At 48.5% G+C, this 21,341-nt stretch overlaps 1 protein-coding gene across 1 annotated transcript; it reads left to right on the top strand.

The window, feature by feature from the left end:
* Positions 1-13,653: 13,653 nt before the first annotated feature.
* On the top strand, positions 13,654-19,846 carry LOC118006698 (40S ribosomal protein S14). Its single transcript, XM_034999471.1, has 5 exons — positions 13,654-13,935; positions 16,232-16,382; positions 17,015-17,176; positions 18,689-18,765; positions 19,725-19,846. Exons 2-5 carry the CDS (start codon positions 16,234-16,236, stop codon positions 19,790-19,792), a joined length of 456 nt encoding a protein of 151 aa, XP_034855362.1. The 5' UTR covers positions 13,654-13,935; positions 16,232-16,233; the 3' UTR covers positions 19,793-19,846.
* Positions 19,847-21,341: the final 1,495 nt, after the last annotated feature.

Genomic DNA, 21,341 nt, shown 5'->3' with positions numbered 1-21,341 from the left:
GCCGCTGGGGAATCATTGGATCAGCACCCATCCAGGCAGCCTCCCACCTTGCTCCGCCCCCAGGGCACCCAGCCGCTCTGCAGCTGAGACAAACATCAGGAGTCACCCACAGCCACATTTTCCATGGGCTACTTCCAGGCTGGGTTTCCCCTCTGAGGAAAGCCCCAAGGTTGTTCTGCCTGGTCAGGAGAACCAGGGAGGAAATGACAAAGATCCTGCTGCAGAGGGTGACAGAAAACAGTCCAACCTTTGGCCCCTAGGGATGTGGAGGTGCCAAGGTGGGGGCAGGGGCCAGGTGTTGAAGGGAGGGGCAGCAGGAAGGTGACCTGGAAGCTATATTTGGAAAAGCACAAACTTTAGAGTGAGGTGAGCAGGGCTTTGAATCCCAGCGCTGCTGCTGAGTAGCTGTGTGATCTTGCGTCTGTGACTTTACCTGGACTCTCTCTGCTATCAACTGGCAAAGGCCCATCTCCAGGCTCGCGGGAGTCCAAGAGTGCACGGAAACTATGCCCATGGTTCGCGCTGAATAAATGTTAGTTCTTGCTCAAATGGCCTTCCAGGAACCGATCAGTCCCGGGCCAACCCCCCCCCCCCCCGGCCTCTGCCACCTTTTGCTGCCATAAATATGCTCCATAAATACTTACTGAATAAACAAATGAACAGAGGATTGTTGCCAGCCAAAAATACGGCAAAATATCGAGGGCTTTGAACTAGCCTATCAGGATATCTGACAGACTCACAACTCGCTGGGTGGCCTCATTTTTTAAAGAATATAATAATAGCCAATGTTGCTAAAGCATTCACTGTGTGCCAGGTTTTGCTGAGAACCTTAGAGCACTTAGTTATCCTAGCAAGCCCTGAGAAGGTTTGATATGTTCTAGATGGGGAAACTGAGGCACAGAGAGGCTAACTAGCCCCAAGGTCACCTTGCTGGTTGGTGGCCACCCCTAGACATGGACTCAGAGCTCACAGTCTTTACTCAGGGATGGCCAAGGGAGCTATCACTCTCTCTTCCAGATTCCCTAGACCAGGACTCCTCCAGGGAAGGGGCTCTCTTTCCCAGGCTGGTGCTGGTGCTGCTTAGGGCTCCCCATGAGTTTTGGAGGCACCTGCAAATCAGCTGCTTGGCGTGTATGTGGGAGATGAAGTGGGGGTCAGCCCACTCCAACACTGTCACCCGGACCCTTTGTCAGAAACTAATTCTCATAGCTTCCCAGCTGCTTGCTGCCCTGAGGGAGGCAGGAAGCAAGGCCCACAGGGATTTGGGCTCCAGCTCCTTTGCCCTGCCTCAGCTCATTCTCCCTCTTCCGCTGCTGCAGCTTCGGGACCTTCCTCTTCTTTGCCCAAATGCGGACCTTAAACTTGAGGTTCACTCTCAGGCAGACTTTCCAGCATGAGCATAATAACCCAGTGCTGGCAATCCAGGGACTGAGTTGTTGTTTTTTGTTTTTTTTTTTAAGATTTTTTTTTATTTGACAGAGACAATACAAGCAGGGGGAGCAGAAGTGGGAGAAGGAGAAGCAGGCTCCTCACTGAGCGGGGAGCCCGATGCGGGGCTCCATCCCAGGACCCCGGGACCCTGACCTGAGCCAAAAGTAGACGCTTAACTGACTGAGCCACCCAGGCGCCCCCAGGGACTGAGTTTTCCGTGCTGCCAAAAACCCAGGGGTGCTTTTCTCTCCAGGTGGGCAGATTTGTAGAAAACCTGCCCCCAAATGGACAGGAATGTGCCAACAAGGCACACGTGCACGCATCAGTTTACAGCGAAGCTTCACAACGATCATGTGGTTCCGTCCTGACCACCGTGGTTAGAGATGGGTTAGACTGTTATCACTCCAACTTAAGAGAAGAGAAAACTGAGGCCCAGGAGGATTAAGTGCTTATTCATGATTATGCAGACATTTAGAGGCAGAAGCGAATGTTTACCGGAGGCTCCAGAGATTGTATGGTAATAATAATTACTATTGCCTGTATCTACCAAGCTGACTCGGCCAAGAGCTCTTCTTTTATAATCCCCTCAACACTTTGAAGTAGTGACCCCCATTTTACAGATGAAGAAACTGAGGCTCAGGAAAGCAAATCACCTGCTCAGAGTTCAGTTATTTGCCAGCACTAGACAGAGTGTCAAAGTTACATTTGATCTCAAGTCTGTCTGGCTCCAAAGTCTCAAATCTTACAAGCAAGATAGGGCTGCCTGCACTGGAAGTGGAGGAGTCACCCTGTCTCCCAGAGTGGGGGCTGGGCAGAACCTGGCCTCACCCCCTGTTCATGGTGCTGCTTCAGGCCATACACACAGCTCCTGGGAGCCCCTTGGGCGACAGGCCCTGGGAAACGTAGCAGGTGCCTCAGGACCTTGGGACATGTTGGGGCCACATCTGTGTATGAGCCCTCCACACATAATGGCAACCCCTGGTCTTGGCTAATGTGGCCGTGGGACAGCCTCCTTCCTTCTTCCCTCCCTCCTTCCTTTCCTTCCTTCCTCCCTCCCTTCCCTCCCTCCTTCCTTCCTTCCTTCCTTCCTTCCTTCCTTCCTTCCTTCCCTCCTTCCTTCCCTCCTTCCTTCCATCTCTCCCTTCCTCCCTCCCTTCCCTCCTTCTTTCCTTCCTTCACCAAACACCAGCCAAGTCGCCCTCATACTTCTACACACAGGCATTCACTTCTTTTGCTGACCTCTCCAACCAGGAATAGCTACACAATTTATGGGGCCCAGTGCAAAATGAAGATCCAGAACCCCTTGTTCAAAAATAAAGAATTTCAAGGGCGCCTGGGTGGCTCAGTTGGTTAAGTGACTGCCTTCAGCTCAGGTCATGATCCCGGAGCCCCTGGATCGAGTCCCACATTGGGCTCCCTGCTTGGCGGGGAGTCTGCTTCTCCCTCTGACCCTAACCCCTCTCATGTGCTCTCTCTCATTCTCTCTCTCTCAAATAAATAAATAAATAATCTTAAAAAAAAATAAAAATAAAGAATTTCAAGACAGTGATGGCAGAGCATTCAAGCAGGTGTGGGGCCTGGTGTGAGTGCACAGGGGGGTGTGAGTGCACAGAGGGCACAACCCTGTGCCGACCTTGCCCCAGCTCAGTTCACCCCTTCTAAATCTAGCTCTCCGCTCCTGACACAGGGCCACCTTACCCTCCTATCTCATCCACAAACATTCCAAGCTCTTTCCCACCTCAGGACTTTCGTAAAGCCTGTTCTCCCTGCCATGGACCCTTTTCCCGATCTTGTCTCAAAACTGGGTCCTTCTCATCGTTCAGGTGTCAGCCCAAATGCCACCTCCTCATGGAGACCTCCTTGGTCCCCAGTCTGAAGTGGTCACCATCTTATCTGTTTATCCCTTCCCAGCGTGCGTCACAATCTGTGACCTCACACGTACTTCTCAGTTCACTGTTTATTGTCCCTCTTCCCCCCTCGGATGTTGCTCCACAGGCAGGACCCAAGTCTGTCCTGTTCAGCATTGACTCCCTGGGGTCCAATTCAGTGCTTGGCACCTAGTAGGTGTTCAATAACTATTTGGAAAACGGTGAATGAATGGACATAGACAGCCTAATGTACACACACACACACACACACACACACCCCTTCTCCCAGCCTCCTTCTGCAACCCAGACAAGCACAGGGGTGCTCCCCAAATATCCTGGTGCCCTAGACATCCCAACACAAAGATCTGATGAGACCTAGAGGGACAGGATCCTGAGGCCTCAAAACAAGGTTGCATAGAATTGTCAAGGCCTGGATAAAAAGAGAAAGAAAAAGAGGGAGAAGGAGGAAAAGAGGAAAGAACAGAGACATAGAGCCGGAGGAAGGAGAGAAGAGGTAGACAAAGAGGGGAGAACAAGTCAGGCTTGGTGATAATCCTGTTTCTTCTCTTTATTAGTGAAACCAATAATTACTATTAATACCTGGCCCCTCCCTGGCCTTTTCATCCAGGCTGCTGGGGAAGTTTTGAAGATGAAAGTCTGGGGTTGGGGGTGGGGTGTTCTCATATGCAGTTTCCAGGCCTCACAACCACTAATTAAACTTGGCAGCCCCCTCCAATTACCCTTCCCCACGCCCCCCATGCGGTGCCACCTGACCCAGTGCCTTTCCAGGTGGGAAGCTAGCTGAGGAGCTGTAGCTGGGGAGGAGAGACTGTCAGCAGAGCCGGTCATGGGGAGGCGCCAGAAAGAGGAACCTCACACCAGGTGCAACTGAAATTGAGAAACCCTGCCCCCAGCTGAAATTACAGCCCATCCCTGAGGCTGGCCTCCCCACCCCCACCCCAGGGTCTCATCTCTGGGCCCTGCCAGATGGCAGTGGGGGAAGTGCCACTGAGGAGAATATAACCAGACAAAGAGAGAGTCAGCATGTCCAGCTTCCTCCACACAGTCTCAGGGCCACCCATCCCTGGTCTCCAGCATCCTCAGAAGCCGACTTATTCCAGCTCTCTCAAAGAGGCCTCCCCTTTCCCGCAGCTGGGACTGACCTCAGCCAGGCTCCCCTGCACATCTGCAGTGATGGGGCCCTTGCTACCTTCCATTGCGGAGCCACCTGGACTGTGGGCTGGGTGACCTCCCCCAATCCCTTGACATGAGAACAATCTAGAGGCTCCTAAAGTGACATCGGCAGCCCTGACCATTCCGGTGAGCCTCAGCTGCCTGCCCATCTTTCTATCAGGAGGTCCTACAGCTAGCTCCAAAAGTAACAGGGCCTGAGCTTCCCACCCTCCACTCAAATCATGACCTCTCCCAGGCTCCACCACCTTGATAAATGGTCCCACTGGCCACCCATTGCTCAAAATCCTACAGATGCTACTTCCAAAGTAGCTCTCAAATCTGGATTTGGTCCTCCCATCCCCACAGCTACTATCATGCTCTGAGCGCCATCTCTCACCTGCACGACCATCTTTACCTGATTCTCCCAACAAGGCCAGAGTGAACTTTGAAATACACAAATCAGAGCATGCCGTGCCCTGCTTCAAGCTCCTCACTGCCTTCCCATGGCACCCTCCCACCAAGGCCCACCAGGCTCCTGCCCTCCTGGATGATCTTACTTCTTTCTCCCTCTTTGCCTGCCCCCTCCTCCAGGCAGTCCCTTAGGCTCTTCTCTGCCTTGGCAGTCCTTGCGCTAGTTATATCCTCTGGCCGTGTGCCTTTTCTCCCTTCAGGTCTCAGAGTCTTGTCCCCACCGCCCTCTAAGAGAATGAGCCCAACCCTGTGATCTTCTTGAGTCTAAGTCTGCCTGTTTCCTTCTTAGCACTTGGGCCAGTTTATTCATACATCATCTGGCTGTCTCCACTGCTAGATTCTGCCTTTGGGTCTGTGCTAACACATTTCCTTATCGCTCACCAATGCCTAGCAGAGATCCTGGCACATATCAGGCACTCAACAAGCATGCTGAATGGGTCAATGCCCCAGAATCTGTATCATGGTACCATCACCCCATTGGGCCTTGCTTTTTCCTTCAGGGCGACCCAAGCAGGTCTGCATCGTGGGGAAGTGTAGAGGCCTAGATTCAGATCTGGGAGGCCTGGTTTCCACTCTAACCACTTACTCCACTCCGAGACAGCCCAGAGACCTTGGGCACGTCCCCCACCTTCTCTAGCCTTGGCTTCCTCTCTGGAAAATGAGGATAAAAATCTGAGCTCCTGGGGATGAGATGAGGCACAGAGAGAGAATGTATGCCAAGGCCACCTCACAGCCATGTCCCAGGTGGATGTCCCGACTGAAGTGCAGATTTACACACAGACTCACACTCACACTCCCCAACTAACTTCTGAGCTCAGAAACGTCAGAGCAGGTCCCTAACACAGAGCATCCTCCCCACACCAGCCTCATCCAAGGCCTCTCCTTGCCCCCAGTGTGGGGATCCGCGCCATCTAGTGGGGAACCTAGGCAGGAGCAGGCATTCTCAGCCCCTCTGTTCCCACTGCCGCCTTGAACTCCCTCCGTGGGCAGAGCTGGGCCTAGGAGCAAACACAGGAGCTGCCCATCCAGGCACTTAGCCTCTCACCCCCGATCTGGGAGCCCACTTCCCACCATTCCCTCCCCACCGGCCGCACAGAACTTCTCCACGAATGATCCTGAATGGTCCACGTTTTCTACAGACTCAAGACCTTCCCACAGGCTCTTTTCTCCCCCACCCTCTTCTCCCTGTCCTGGCTGACCCCTAGCCCCTGCTCACACTCGGGGCCTCTACTTAAATGTCACCTGCCCGGAGGCCCCTGACCCAGCTAGGCCCACCCTCTGTTGCCCCCCAGGCATCCCTCCCGCCCTGTTGCTAAGCCTGCTCCACATACATACACCATGCTTCTTGCCCGGATCCCTCCTTCAACAGAGACCTTGACAGAGGCTCTGTCATGCTTTCCTCAGCAGGGTAAGTGCTCAGAGGGCCCGGGCCCCATACACTCAAACTGCGAGTAAGTCCCGGGAGCATCGGAAGCAAGCAGGTCACAGCCTGTGGAGGATGGACGCTGGGGGTTTCCAGGAAGGACGCAGGGTGCTGCTTCAGGCAGGGTCCCACCTCCAAGCCCTAGTGCCCACTGGGCTACCGTTGGTCTCTGACTCCTGGCTGTGTGTCTGTGGTGAACTAACTCACCCTCTCTGGGCCACAGCGTTTTCTTCCCACGCTTCCCTTGCTCCCGTTCACAAAGCTTGCCTCCAAGCAGAGCAGAGGATGGAACCCACGAACAAATTAAAGTGTGACCTGTTGCTGAACATGGGAAGTTTGGGGCATTCCAGGCAGGGCCCAGCAAAGGGCTGGGTGTGGGTTTCTCAGGTTAATTCTCTGCTCTTCATTTACCCAGCCAACAGATGTTTAGAAAACACCTAAAACTTCGGGGCTCTGGAGTCGGATTGCCTGGGCTCACATCCCTGCACCACCACCGATGGCTGTTGACTGCTTACTTGTTTGTTCAGTTGTAAATGAGGGGACAGAAACAGTCCTGCCTCCCGGGGGGGTGATGCATGCACCTGGCTTGGGACAGGCTCTGGTGTGCTGTAAGTGTTCCATTAACATAGGGGCTATTGTTGCTACCATTGTTCCCCGGGCGGCTGCAGGGTTCAGTCACTAAGCTCTGCCGCCTTGACCGCCTGCCCACACCCAGGGCCTCCCTTGTCTCTGGCAATCCGTCCAGGTCCCAGTGCGGCCCTGGCAGCCCCTCCTCAGTCCCCCCCACCACCTCCTTCAGTTCCTCAAAGCCTTCTGGAATTCTGCCCTGGGGAATTCCAGGCCATCAGCAATGGGATTTCCTCTCTCTCCATCTCTTCTCTGGACTTTCCCGTCCTGTCCTAGGAAATCTGGCCCTCCCCTCCATTTCCCCTCCATCTCCCTGCAGACCTCCCCATGGCTTCCCCTTTTGCTTACACAGCCTATGGAAGGGGGATAGGAACCACAAGGTGTGAGCATGTTATCCTCCTGCTCCTCATTGTTATTTCCAGGCCATTCTCCACCCCCCTCCCCCAACACACACACTAAAGGACACTAGTTTTGAATCTTGTCACCGCAGGCCTGTAGCTAGCACGCCTTACTCCACCTCAGCGAAGGTATCTCCCAACCCCTGGGTCCCATCCTGCCTCCCATCCTTAAGGCCTTTCCCCTGGACTCTGTATCACTCTCCATCAGCCTATTCCTGTTTTACTTCTTGGCCCTCTCAGTATTCACACGGAGGATGCTGCCATCACCCTGGCCTCTGGTCCCTTAATCTGCTCTTCTCTATGAAGAGCCACTCACTCCCATGGTCATTACCAATGCCTGCAACTCCTCTTTCAACCAACATCTCAATCCCATGCCCCTCAGCCCCTGACCTCCAGCGCAAAGTATCAGCCGGTAACTGACTGCAGCTGTCCCCTTGCCCCATCGGGACCTCTGACCTGTTGCCCCACAGTCTTCATGGTGTCCCTTAGCCCTTTGATGCTCTCACAAGCCCAGTCATCCAGCTTCAATGTCATGCTCCGTCATGATCATTGTTCCTGTGCACTCACCCTCATTCTCCTGCCCCTCTCTCAAGTTCTCTTCTCTTGACAAAACCACAACTCTGGTTAAATCCAAAGCTCTGTTTATTCCATAGCTGCATCCATGCAGCTGAACGTGGCTGGAGAAAACACCGACCACCAACCTCAAGTGGGCCCTTCGTGCTGCCCCAGAATTATCCTCTAGTGCCCTAGATCTCAGTGACCCTTTCAAGCCTTCTCTCACCTCCAACCTTCCCTATCCCCCAACCCGTCCCCAGCCTCATGCCATTCCCCCTCCTGCCATTCCTCCAGGCCACTCTCGAGCTCCCTCCCTGACATGTGCTTACCCTGCACACCTTCCTTCTCCCCCATTTATACAGATGCACTGCCCACGCTCCTACCTCGAGTCGGTTCCACCTTGTGGGCACTAAAGCCCATCAAATCTCACCTGCTTAAGGACACAGCTCCTTCATCAAATTGTCACTGTACTAGACCATTCCCATCAGTGTACAAACATCTGTTATTGATACAACCTTTAAAAAGAATAAACCAAAAGAACCTCTTGACCCCATTTCCTCATTTTCTCATCCTGTCCTTTGCACACGTTGCCTTCATTTCTGTCTTACATCTACTCCAACACACGCACGCTTAAACTGCTCTTGCTGGGGTCCCCAACGCCCATGTTGCTGCATCCGAGCACATTCTCAGCCTCCCCCTACATCTGCCTCTGGGTGCTTTGGCAAAGCTGCCCCCTCCCTTCTCCTTGCTTCCCTTTTTTCACTTGGCTTCCTGGTCACACCCCTCTCGGTTTTCCTCCCAACTCACTGTTCCCAGCTTCTTTTCCCCTGGCTATCTCTTTCTCTTTCCCCCATGCTCCAATGCTCACTCCCTGGACCTCTTGTCCATCTGCACTCAGCCCCTTGGTGGTCACCAGCAGATTCATGATTTCAAATACCATCTAGACGCTGAAGACACCTCTCTTCGATTCCAGACTCATCTAGCCCCAAAACCTCCTTGGTACCTCCACTTGGATGTGCAATAAACACCTTAAACTCAGGCCTATGATTGAACCTCTGATCTTCCCCCCAAAACCTACTTCCCTCTCGGACTTCTCCATCCTGGCTGATGGCAATGCCATCTTTCCAGTTCCTCCAACCATAAATGCTGGAATCATCTTTGATAATTCTCTTTCTCATATGCCTCATGCTTAATCTATCAAGAAATCCTGTTGGATCTACTTCAGAAATATAATCAAATTTTGATCGCTTCTTTCTGCCCCCACTGACGCCACCTGAGGCTCAGCTACCAGTATCTCTCCCCTCTAAACTGGAACCCCTCCTTTTATATTAGCCCCTCACTCCCACCCCTACCAAGAGTCTATTCTCCACAGAGAATCTTCAATGATCTTATTAAAACCTAAGTCAGATTCTGTCACCCTTTGCTCAAAACCCTCTGATGCCTCCATTCAAAGTAAAAGCCAAAGTCCCTCCAATGATCTAAAAGCCTACATGATCTGCCCACAGCACCCGTTACCTCCCATCACTGCATTTCCTCATCTTCCACCCATCTCCCCTCACTCACTCTACTCCAGCCACAGTGGTCTCCTTATCGTTCCTGGAATATACCAGTGGTGCTCCCACCGCTGTGGGCCTTTGCACATGCTGTTCCCTCTGCTTGTTATAATCTTCCCTTATATATTGGCAATACTTGCTCCCTTTTCTGCCTCCCACCTCTGCTCAAACTCTCAACAAGACTACCTTGCGCTCTCAATTTAATTCTGCCACATGCCCCACCCCTTCCCTGAGAAGCCCCCACACCTGCAATATCCTTTACCCTACTGGACTTTTTCTTCTTTCCATAGTAACCGATCGATTACCTTCTAACATAATAGAAATTTTATTTAGATATTATGTCTGCCCCTGCTGCCAGAACATAAACTCCCAGAAAGGAAGGATCATTATCTATTTTGATCACAAATGCACTCCAAGTATCTAGAACAGTGCGAGACACATACTAAGGGCTCAGTAAGTATTTATTGAATGAATGAATAAAGTATGAGAGGTGATGGCAAACATATTCCCTGTGTTTACAGTGTTGACGCTGCATGGGGTGGGGTGTGATGGGGAAAGCAGGCAAGGCAACAGAGAGGTAAGAAGACCCAGCAGGAAGTGGCTCTCACCGTTCCTCCCATGATCTCCCACCCCCTTCCCTCGCACACAATACCCCAACCATACTGGCCATGTTTTTAATTCCTTGAGCTCTCCCAGTTCCTTCCCACCTCAGGACCTTTGCATAAACTGTTCTCCTTGTCCAGACCATTCTTTCCACCTTCATTTAGCTAATTCCTGCTCTGTTTTTAAGTCTTAGCTTAAATGCCAATATTATTATATCTCAGAGCTTGGCACAGAGCAAGTGCCCACTGAAGATATATGTTTCAATACACATTTTTAAAAATACAGTTATTGGGCGCCTGGGTGGCTCAGTTGGTTAAGCGACTGCCTTCGGCTCAGGTCATGATCCTGGAGTCCCTGGATCGAGTCCCTGGATCGAGTCCCTGGATCGAGTCCCTGGATCGAGTCCCGCGTCGGGCTCCCTGCTCGGCAGGGAGTCTGCTTCTCCCTCTGACCCTCCTCCCTCTCATGCTCTCTGTCTCTCATTCTCTCTGTCTCAAGTAAATAAATAAAAAAATAAAAAATAAAAAAAAATACAGTTATTACCCCATTTTACAGGTGAGAAAACTACAGTGCAGAGAGGTTACAATTTTTGCCCAAGGACTCACAACTAATAACTATTTGTAGAAATAATAAATATGTTGATTAAATAATCGAATTGGAGTTTGAAAGCAGTGACTTTGCTGATTTCTGGTATGAAGGTAAGACTTCCCTGTTTAAAAAAAATGTTCTTTTTAAAATATTTGTCTTATTTTATTTTTTTAAGTAAGCTCTATGCCCAACGTGGGGCTAGAACTCATGACCCCGAGATCAAGAGTCACATGCTCTGCTGACTGAGCCAGCCAGGTGCCCCTAAAAAAATATGTTCTGCGGTGACTGTATGGACTATCTTCAGCTGTAAGATCAAGCCATGCTTCCTTCATGAAGTTCTCCCTCACGGAGATCTGTGTGTTTAATAAAATTCTTACCCAAAGCAAGAACTCACTCCACAATGCTCCAGTTTCTACTATCATATCTCTTCTTTTTTTTTTTTTTTTGAGGTAAAATATGCAAACATTTACTGAGATACATAACTACAAATATAGATGTTAAAATAATTTAATACAATACTGTAAAATATTCTATGCAAATAATTTTGAAATTCATAAAGAGAAAGAAAATGTCTTTTTTTAATTTAAATTCAATTAATTAACATATAACGTATTATTGGCTTCAGAGGTAGAGGTCAGTGACTCATCAGTCTTATATAACACCCAGCGCTCATTACATCACATGCCTTCCTTAATGCCCATCACCTAGTTACCCCATCCCCCCACACTCCACCCCTCCAGTATCATACCTCTTCTATTGAGGAACTCACTACTAGAGAATAAAAAGCCCTCCCTTTTCAGAACTATAAACAGACCATTCACATAAATTATGCAAATGCTCAAAATAATCCATAAAGAGACATCTCACCTTACTAACCGTGGAAGAAATACAATACAAGGAGACATATTTAGTTTCTCAGTTAAGCAAAAGTGGAAACTGATAAGAACTTTCTGAGGGGCAATTTAGCAATATGTATCCAAATTTCAAATATATATTCTTTTTGACTTCTGGCAATCTACCCTGCGGAAAAAATAGCACAAGTGTGTTCTTGACAGTTTTGTCTACATTTACAAATTCTGTTCCCAACAATAGAGAACTGGCTAAATAAATAATGGGTGAGCTATACAAAGGAATATCATACAGTAGTTAAAAAATGATACAATACAACTATTCCTGGTTGTTTGCAAGGAAGAGGATTGGGTTGCTGGAGTCAGAATTGAGAGGACTTTTTTTTGTGCATACTTATTTATATCTGTTTGTAGTTTTTATTTTTGTGAATGCATTTAATATTCAAAATAGCAAATAAAATTTAAAATATTTGTAAAACGGGGCACCTAGGTGGCTCAGTTGGTTAAGTGTCTGCCTTCCGCTCAGGTCATGATCCCAGGGTCCTAGGATCCAGCCCTGCATCGGGCTCCCTGCTCAGCAGAGAGCCTGTTTCTCCCTCTCCCTCTGCTGCTCCCCGGGCTTGTGCTCTCTCTCCCTCTCTCTGTCAAATAAATAAAATCTTTTTAAAAAATAAAATAAAATATTGTAAAGAAATGTTGAAGATCTCTATTAGTTGTTATGGGAAGATGTCCACAACGTTGAGTGAAAGAAAGTTACCAAATGACATACAGAATACAATTACTAAACTAAAACTGTGTATTATATAATAAAAATATATTTTTTTAAGATTTCATTTATTTATTTGACAGAGAGAGACACAGAGAGAGAGGGAACACAAGCAGGGGGAGTGGGAGAGGGAGAAGCAGGCTTCCCGCGGAGCAGGGAGCCCAATGCGGGGCTCGATCCCAGGACCCCGGGATCATGACCTGAGCCGAAGGCAGATGCTTAACGACTGAGCCACCCAGGCGCCCCTATATAATAAAAATACTGGCATAGATAATAGAAAGTTATTTCTAGAATGATGCTCCACCTTGATAATAATTTGATAATGGCGGTATCATTAGAAGAAAGTATGTAGAGACAATTTTTACTTTTTTGTCCATGCTTTTCTTTATTGTGAAGATTGTTTATATTGAGCACGGATTTTTTTTTAAACCATCAAGGAAAGATACTGTAAGGTTATTCTCTTTTAAAAAAGAGGATGTGCCTCTTCTTTATGTATTTGCATAGATCATGTTTGGAAAGGACATACACCAAGGTGTTAATTGTGGGGGTAAGACTGTCATTTCTTTTTTCTCTTTTGTTCTCCTTTCTGACTGTTTGTATTTTATGGGTTTTCTGTAATTAATTACTTTTGTAAAGGGAAAAAGAAGCACCACTTTTTAAAAAAGTTCTTCCCTAAATTGAGCTTAAAGCTATTCAGTGGCACCAATTCTAGAAAAGAAGGGGCTCTATATTACTCTGTACAATCAATCATTTTGTTCAAAAACGTTCATATATATATGCAATATATACAATCCATTACATGGGCTTTATATATAAATGTATGTATGTATATATACACTTATACATATATATTTATATATATATATACACACACACACACATTCATACACACACACAAACACACACGACCTACTTCTCGGCCCTTCCCCATATTTCCATCTATACATTATCCCAACCCTTCAAGATCCTTCAATATTGGAGGGATATATGGAAGTGGCTGTTAAACATATAGGCTTTGAAGTCAGAATTCCAAATCAGCCACAAATGAGTGATTCAGTTAACATGCCTTATCTGTAAAAAGGGAAATGAAAACAGTTATCTATTTGATAATTTTGTAAGGATCAAATGAAACAATCCATATAAATTGCTCGGCCCAAGCTAGTGTATAACAGATATTGAATAATTTGTTCTTATTTTGCCCAGTACATAGCAGACCACATAAAGAGTGATCGCGGCTGTTGTTGTTATTGCCCTCCGAGCCATGAGGAGCGCTGCCGCCTCCGGGCTGACCAGGCCCGGGGTCAGGATACAGGAAGTCCGTCCAGTCGCGGCGCCCCGCCATCTTTGCACACTGGCCCGCCTCACTCAGATGTAGCTGCTTCGTGCAGTCTCAGAGGTAGACCCGCTCGCAGCGACACCCTGCCCCTTGCCTTTTTTGGTACTCTTTTAAGCAAAGCGCCTTTACCGAGGGCGAGTCTTCAACTCCCTAGAAACGTTAAAGCCGGCATCTTCCGGGAGCCGGCCTCGTTCCGTGACCTCAGGCGTACACTTCCGGGGACGCGGACGTGACCCGTCGCCCCGCCCACTCCCACTCTCTCTTTCCGGTAGCGGAGTCTGGAGAAGACGCGCAGGTAGGAGGCCTGGGCGAGGACAATCGAGTGGCATCCTGGGACAGGGGGCACTCACCGGGGCCGGGGTCGCGGGCCTGGGGTGTTTCCGTGGAAGCTGAGCCAGGTGCGGGCGAGACGGGCGCGGCCGGCCGAGCCCAGACTCAGGGTCGCGCCTTGTCTCGGAAGGTGGCGGTCTTCTCTCGAGGAGGAGCTTGTGAAGTGGGGGGTGAGTGCGGCTACAGCCCTGAAGGCCCGGGCTCCGCGCTGCCGCCACCGCTACGTGTAAGGGGCCGCACAGCGTGGTTGCGAAGGAGCGGGGACCCTAGTCAGTAATGGCCTCTCACCTTTACTCCGCCGTCCCTAATCCCTAGTCTGTGTCCTTGCTTGGGAAATAGGGTTAACTGTCGCCCCGACCCCATAGAGTTGTAGTGGGGGTTCAAGGAGGGAATCAGGAGAAACGGCCCTGTGTTGGGTGCTCCCTAAGTCTGGGTGATTGCCAAGTCTGGCACGTTGCAAGTACTGGACGCTTAGGGCGCGCCGCACGAAGCCAGAAGTCGGGGCTTAGGGAATGTGCATCAGTGTTTGCTGAGCACCTGCTGTGCGTTTGTAATTTATTCTCCAAGGACCATTGTCATTACCACTTAAGGGCGACACGGGGTGGGGAAACTGCACGTGGGCATTTGTTGAGTGGCCACTGCAGGCATTCGTATTCATGCTTCCTTACTTCACATCTGCTGGGGTCTTTCTGGGCTTCTCCAGGCAGAACTTAAAAGCTTCTCTTCCTGTGAGCTCCCTTGGCACCTTCCTTGCAATTCTTACTCTGTTGGATCTAACTAAAGCGTAGGAGTAGTTAACTTTGTACACCCAAGGCCTACACTTGTAGTGCTTACTGTGATCACTCACTAGACCTTGTATAAGGAAGGCACTGGGGAGATCCGGGAACGCAGGAGACGTGAACTTCTCCAGGTCTGGAATTGTGGTTATTCGTGGAATAGAGGCATCTTGATACAGGGTAGAGAGTGCTGGACTGGGGGTTGGGACACTGGTTTGTAGGTTTGGTTTTGCCACTGTCTTTACAAACCTAGGCAGGGCTGTGTTTGTCTTCACCTGGAAGGTGACAGCCCAAGTCATCTGAGCCTTGCTTGTTTCTAGTGTCTTCTGAAAGTGTTAGGAAATTGTTCTGATTTTTGAGTCTCAGGAGGCCTGGGGCTTTGGTCAGAAAGTAGGTCCTCTCTTAGCCTTCGTATTACTGTCCTCACCTGCTTTCCTCCTGTTAGCGTCTCCCTCCCCTACGGTCTGTGACAGTTTAATTCCATCACATGCCATGTCAGATTACAGTTACCTGGTTTCACTAACATTGAATTTTGGGGATGGGGCTTTTCTTTTAGCCTTCTAAGAAGATAAGTTTTACTGCCTTTAATGCTTGATTCTAGTAAAAGTTTAAGAATTTGGTTTTAATCAGCTGTGGAAGGACAGCAAGAGATCAGTTGTCAGAGAATGATAGCATTTAAACTGGCTTTTGGAGGGATCTGGTAGAGCACAGGATATAGTAGATGAAGCTAGAGGGTATGTGGGTAAGGGACCCTTGAATTCTAAGCCAAGGAATTGGTGCAGAGTTCAGGCAGCAGGTGCCTTCCATAAAGGGTCTTCAGGTGTCACCAATTCATGGGTAGGTTATTGGCCTTGGCTTTGTACTAACCTTTTTGGATGTGGTCTTAAAGTCTTCTTTGAGCCTAACCTGTACGTGATACTTGGGGGCCAGGAAACCAGAAACACTCCTGGCATTGGAAGTATTGTGATTCGTAGACCAGGAATCTCTTAACCTGGTTTTCATTTCTGCTCTTCAACTGACTTGCTATGTCACCCTAAACAAATCATCAAAAGTTTCTCAGGATATATATTGGAGGCAGTAAGGCTCAGGGATAATGGATTTGCCCGGGTTTGTAGAGCTGTCAGTTGAACTTGGAGGTCTCCAGAGACCTAAGCCAGTTTTTGAGGCCCACTTGGTAAAAAATTGAGGGATACTTATGATCTGCTTAGAACTCTAGGCTCCTTTCCTATAAGTGCTGTGAGCTGTGCTTTTGGTAGATTCAGGAGAAGGGTTATCTCAAGGTACTTTGCTTTCTTTAGCCATCAGTTAAAAGCCCCTAAATGCAGGGAGAAATGAGTTTTAGGCAGAAATGAGGTTTCACAGACCAGGGTGGAGGGAAGCAGGACACAGAGGAGCAAAACTTGGGAGATTTCCTTCAATAGCCAGGAAGAAAGTGTTGTGGAAACCTTGTCCATTGCTAATGTTGGATTTTTTTCCTTCTTTCAGAAATGGCACCTCGCAAGGGGAAGGAAAAGAAGGAAGAACAGGTCATCAGCCTTGGACCTCAGGTAGCTGAAGGAGAAAATGTGTTTGGTGTCTGCCATATCTTTGCATCCTTCAATGACACTTTTGTCCATGTCACCGATCTTTCTGGCAAGTGAGTACCTGGGTGAAGAGGCACAGACCAAACTGGCAAGGGTCTAGGGGAAGAAATGCCCCTGAAACTGGTTGGCAGGTTAAGGGGTTCTCGTGAAAGAATTTAAAAGAATGTTCAGATAAGGAAATGCATTTGGCTTTTTGGCCACAAATACTGTGATTTCCCAGGCACTTGGGTTACGAGAAAGAAAGAGACACGTCTTCTGCCCTTAATGATCTTAAAGTGTAGTCCTTGAATCCTCAATCTCTTGGTACTTTGTAGGAGCAGGGGTGGACAGAAGTCCACTCTATGTACAGATTCTGGCTGCTATTAGCAAGTTTTTATGACACGTGAAGTCACTCAAATACTAAGCTTTGGTTTTCTCATATAAGGTGAGAGCTCATGGAGCAATTGGGAGGATTAAATGCAAAAGTAAATTTATGTTGTTAATAACAGTGTTCATTTATTTTGGGTCTTTGAACCCCATCAGGGCAGAACCCATGGCCATAGTCTTGTTAGAAAGGAGGATGCATATTCAAGTTAACCTTCATCCTCTGCCATACCTGAACTCTGGCAGTCTTTACTCAGTAGGGGTGTGATAAGCACTCAGAATTCTTGATGGATGAGAGAAATGACTGAGCTTTTGTTCCCAGGGAAACCATCTGCCGCGTGACTGGTGGAATGAAGGTGAAGGCTGACCGAGATGAGTCCTCTCCCTATGCTGCCATGTTGGCTGCCCAGGATGTAGCCCAGAGGTGCAAGGAGCTGGGCATCACTGCCCTCCACATCAAACTACGAGCCACAGGAGGAAATAGGTACATAAGGCAGGGGCTGGGTGGTGAGATCTCTGGGCCTGGGTGCCAGAGCACCGAATTTGAGGCTTGGTTTTTCTCTTGTAACTTTGCACAAGACATCATAAGTGTGTTCGTATTTAGTAGTTGGTTGCTGCACCACTGCTTCTACTCCTCCCACCCCCCAACTTACTGTTCATTGAGCACTCAGCTGCATACCAGGTATTGTGTTCTAGGTACTAGAAAAGAATGATCGAAAAGGGTAGTTAAAGCCTCTACTCTTCCTGTGTAGGTAGAAGAGGCCGACTTTAAACAGCCTGACTAGGGGAACATGCGCCTTCCATTTGTGGCAAGTGCTGGGAAGTAAGAGGTACAGTGTGAGGGTTGGGAGTTAATGATAAAGTGAAATGTCAGCTAAGACCTAAATGTTGTGCCAGGAGTTGGTCCAGTGAAGGAAGGGCAGGGAGAGAATATTCCAGCCAGATACAAATGCAGGAAAAAGGTCTTGAGTGGGAATGAACTTGATACATCTATGGGAAAGAGTTGCATGAGTATGATCAGAGAGATAGGAGAAAGTTCCTGCTAGGTCTTAAAGGAAGCAGTAAGGATTTGGACTTTAGCCAAAGAGGGTGGGGGGGGGAGCATAAGAACTTTTTAATAGTAATGACCTGATGAGATTGGAGTCTTGTTTTTGTGAGAGAGAATATGTGTGGGCGGGGTGCGGTACAGAGGGAGAGAGAATCTTAAGCAGACTCCATTGCTCAGCGCGACCCTGAGATTGTGACCTGAGTTGACATTGAGTTGGACCCTTAAGTGCCCAAGCCACCCAGGTACTCCAAAGATTGGGGATTTTTCTTTATTTTAAAGATTTTATTTATGTATTTGACGGCGAGAGCAGGAGCACAAGCAGGGGGAGTGGGAGAGGGAGAAGCAGGCTTCCCACTGAGCAGGGAGCCCAGTGTGGGGCTTGATCCCAGGACCCTGGGACCATGACCTGAGCTGAAGGCAGACGCTTAACGACTGAGCCACCCAAGTGCCCCTAGGGGGATTTTTTTTTTTTTTTTTTTAAAGATGACTCCTGCTTCAGGGTACCTGGCTGGCTCAGTTGATAGAGCATGAAACTCTTGACCTCTGAGTCATGAGTTCAGGCCTACTGTGGGCATAGAGCTTACATTAAAAAAAAAAATGCTGTGTGGGCAGCAGACCAGAGAAAGTGGTCCTCTGGAGAGATGCTAGTGTTTTGGTTTTGGGTGGGGGAAGCAGCTGGAAATGGATTGCCAAAAAAAAAAAATTACAGCCTTTGGCAAGAAGGACAGTTCCTTAAGTGGGCTGCAGGCAGAGCAGAGCACAAACTCTTGACGCATGGGCCAGAAAGTACGCAACAAAAACCATACGTGGCCCCCTAAGCCTTAAATATTTATTGTTTGGCCCTTTACGAAAAGTTGCAGATTCCTAAACTAGAGGGTTGTGGGATCTAGAAGGAACCCCTAATGAGTTGGACAGAGCTTTTCTTCATGTAGATCCTCATTTCCCTAGAACCAAGACCCCTGGACCTGGGGCCCAGTCAGCCCTCAGAGCCCTTGCCCGCTCAGGAATGAAGATCGGGCGGATCGGTAAGTTCCTCCCTCTAGCTAGCACTTGGATTTGCTTTGAAGCATTGACCCCAGAAAGTTTGTGTTGTACCCAGTGGGATGCAGTGCCTGGTTTGGGGTCTATTGGCAGTTAGGGTGCCACAGTTAATGGAGTTGCAAGAGGCCCACCATATGACAGAATTTCCTCCCTGAGCACCCCTGTCACCTTGATGTGCATGTTGACAGCACAGTTTGATTCCTGAACCTCTGTGCCCCACACTGCCTGGTGTGCAGGGCTTGAGACTGGCTGGTGGAACTGACGGGAGATGAAATGTCTCTTTCAGTGTTTCTTACGGGAGTTGGCATTTTATGTGGTCTGTCCCCTGAATTGTTAAGACCATCCATATCCTTGGTTCTTTCCTACAAAGTATTAGAGCATGCCAATCATTTTAACAGTGGAAAATGAGTGCAGGGAGCAGCACCTCCCATGGTTGAGAATCACAGCGAGTCACCTACATCTGTGTGGTGCCTGCCCCCTCACGCCTGTGATCTCCTGGCCTCTTAGAGCTCTTAAGAAGGTGTTAGCCCTTCCCTGTTTCTGTACACAAGGTAGCATCACATACTGATCGGTCTAGTTAATGGTTCAGCCTATTACCTTTTGGAAAGGAGGTAGTTTTTAGTTGCCCCTGTTTAGAAGAATCTTTCCACTAGAGAGTCCCTGAGCTGGGTGTCAGAAACCTGATTATTTCACCTCCTTCTGACATTGTAAGTTGAGTGCCTTTTCTGACCCTCAGTTTCCCCTTCAGAAAAGTGAGTTGAGACCACATCAGAAATTTTGAGGAAGCAGCAGATGGGGCAGTCCATGTCCATGTGTTATATACTGAGGATTCACGTGGGGAGCAGCGGGATTCACTGCTGGTCTGTTAGACCACTGGTCTAGGGAGGCCTGGACTCTTTCCCATCCATCTCTAGGCAATGATGTTTTCTCTTCCTCCCCACAGAGGATGTCACCCCCATCCCCTCCGATAGCACCCGCAGGAAGGGGGGTCGCCGTGGTCGCCGTCTGTGAAAAGGATTCCTCAAATTACTGTTTTCTGTTAATAAATTGCCTTTGTGTGAGCTATTTCGACTCTAGTCTTCTCTCCTTCAGGGATATTTGATTCTTTCCTCCTAGAAATTTGACCAGGGCATGAGACTGACTCGAAGTCACAGGTGCAGGACAAAGCAGGAGGCATTTAGTAGATCTTTTACTTCAGAGGACGTAGGTAACTTGGCAAGCAGGAACACAGGAGGGATTGGTTGGGCCCCTGACATGCGATGGGGTGAGCCTGTGTTCTGTGAAGTGACTTCCTGGGAGGAGGAGCCTCAGGAGAGGTGAGGTGCTTGTGCTGCGGTTGGGGCTTTTCCACACTGCTTGTTGTGGCCACCAGCTAAAGCCCACCAAGGCCTCGGAGACCTTGTTTTGAAAGCGGAGATGTTCATTCCAAAAACGGACTAAATCTTAAAAGAGCCGGAGCAGAGTGGAAGCTGTTGAGCCAAGTGTAGTCTGAGCAGAAGAGGAGCCTTTCAGACTTGAGCCATATATAAACACATGTGGGTGTATACTCGCCCCCCACACCTTCTGTGCAAAATTGGGAACACACGCTACTGCATCTTGCTTGTTCTCACTTGGCAGATCTTGGAGATTGTTCCACATCAGTACATAAAGTACATAGAGATTCGGTCACCCCACAAATACACACCAAGCCCTATTTTCATCAGTGATAAAAAAGTTTTTGCTCTCCAGAAGCTTGTCTCCACCTCCAAGGACCCAGTGGCACCAGATGGTACAGAGTGTTCTGCAAGAAAGTAGCATAGGCCCAGGGATGGTGGCTGCTACAGTGTTGGGTGGTTAATAAAGTAAGCTAGAGAGAAGAAGATGGTATTAATGTTCTAAGGAAGAGAAAAAACATTTACAGTACTCTGCTGTATTTATCGAAAAAATCCACATGGATTGAATTACCCACACAGTTCAAATCTATGTTGTTAAAGGGCCAGCTATAGTTATTCAAGGCAACGGGAACACTTCAACTCTGTGATACACTTTAAAAACCCATAACACAGAGGACATTCTGCAAAATACCGGTGCTTAAGTTATCAAAAGTGATGAAAAACAAGGGCAGAAAACCAGAGGAGATTATGGAGACAGAACTTAGATACAGCGTTGGATCCTGACCCAGAAGGAGGGTGTTAGTTTGAAAACTGGTAAAATACGAGAAAGTCCTGAAGTTCAATTAGTAATGTACCAACAGTAGTTTCTTAATCTTGACTAATGTTTCGTGGTTGTATAAGATGTTAACATTAGGGAAAGCTGGATGAGTGGTATACAGAAAAGCCATATTATTTTCACAACTTTTTGGTGAATCTAAAATTAACGCAAAGTAGAAATGTGAGGGGGCAAAAAAAAAAAAATACGGTCAGCCTGGTTTCTGAGGCAGGATGTGTACAGACCCTCAGGTAAACAGGCCTGGATGAAAATACCTAGTTCCCCAGCTTCAGACTGTAGCTTTAAGCAAATAAGCACTCAGCCATTGAGTGAAAATTCCTGTGATAATGGCTGCTTCGTAGGGTGTCATAAG

This window comes from Mirounga leonina, unplaced genomic scaffold, assembly GCF_011800145.1.
Source record: "Mirounga leonina isolate KUSES-001 unplaced genomic scaffold, KU_Mleo_1.0 Mir_98, whole genome shotgun sequence".
NCBI lineage: Eukaryota > Metazoa > Chordata > Mammalia > Carnivora > Phocidae > Mirounga > Mirounga leonina.
The sequence above is the reverse complement of the archived record's forward strand: the minus strand, read 5'-3'. Positions and strand labels throughout refer to the sequence as shown.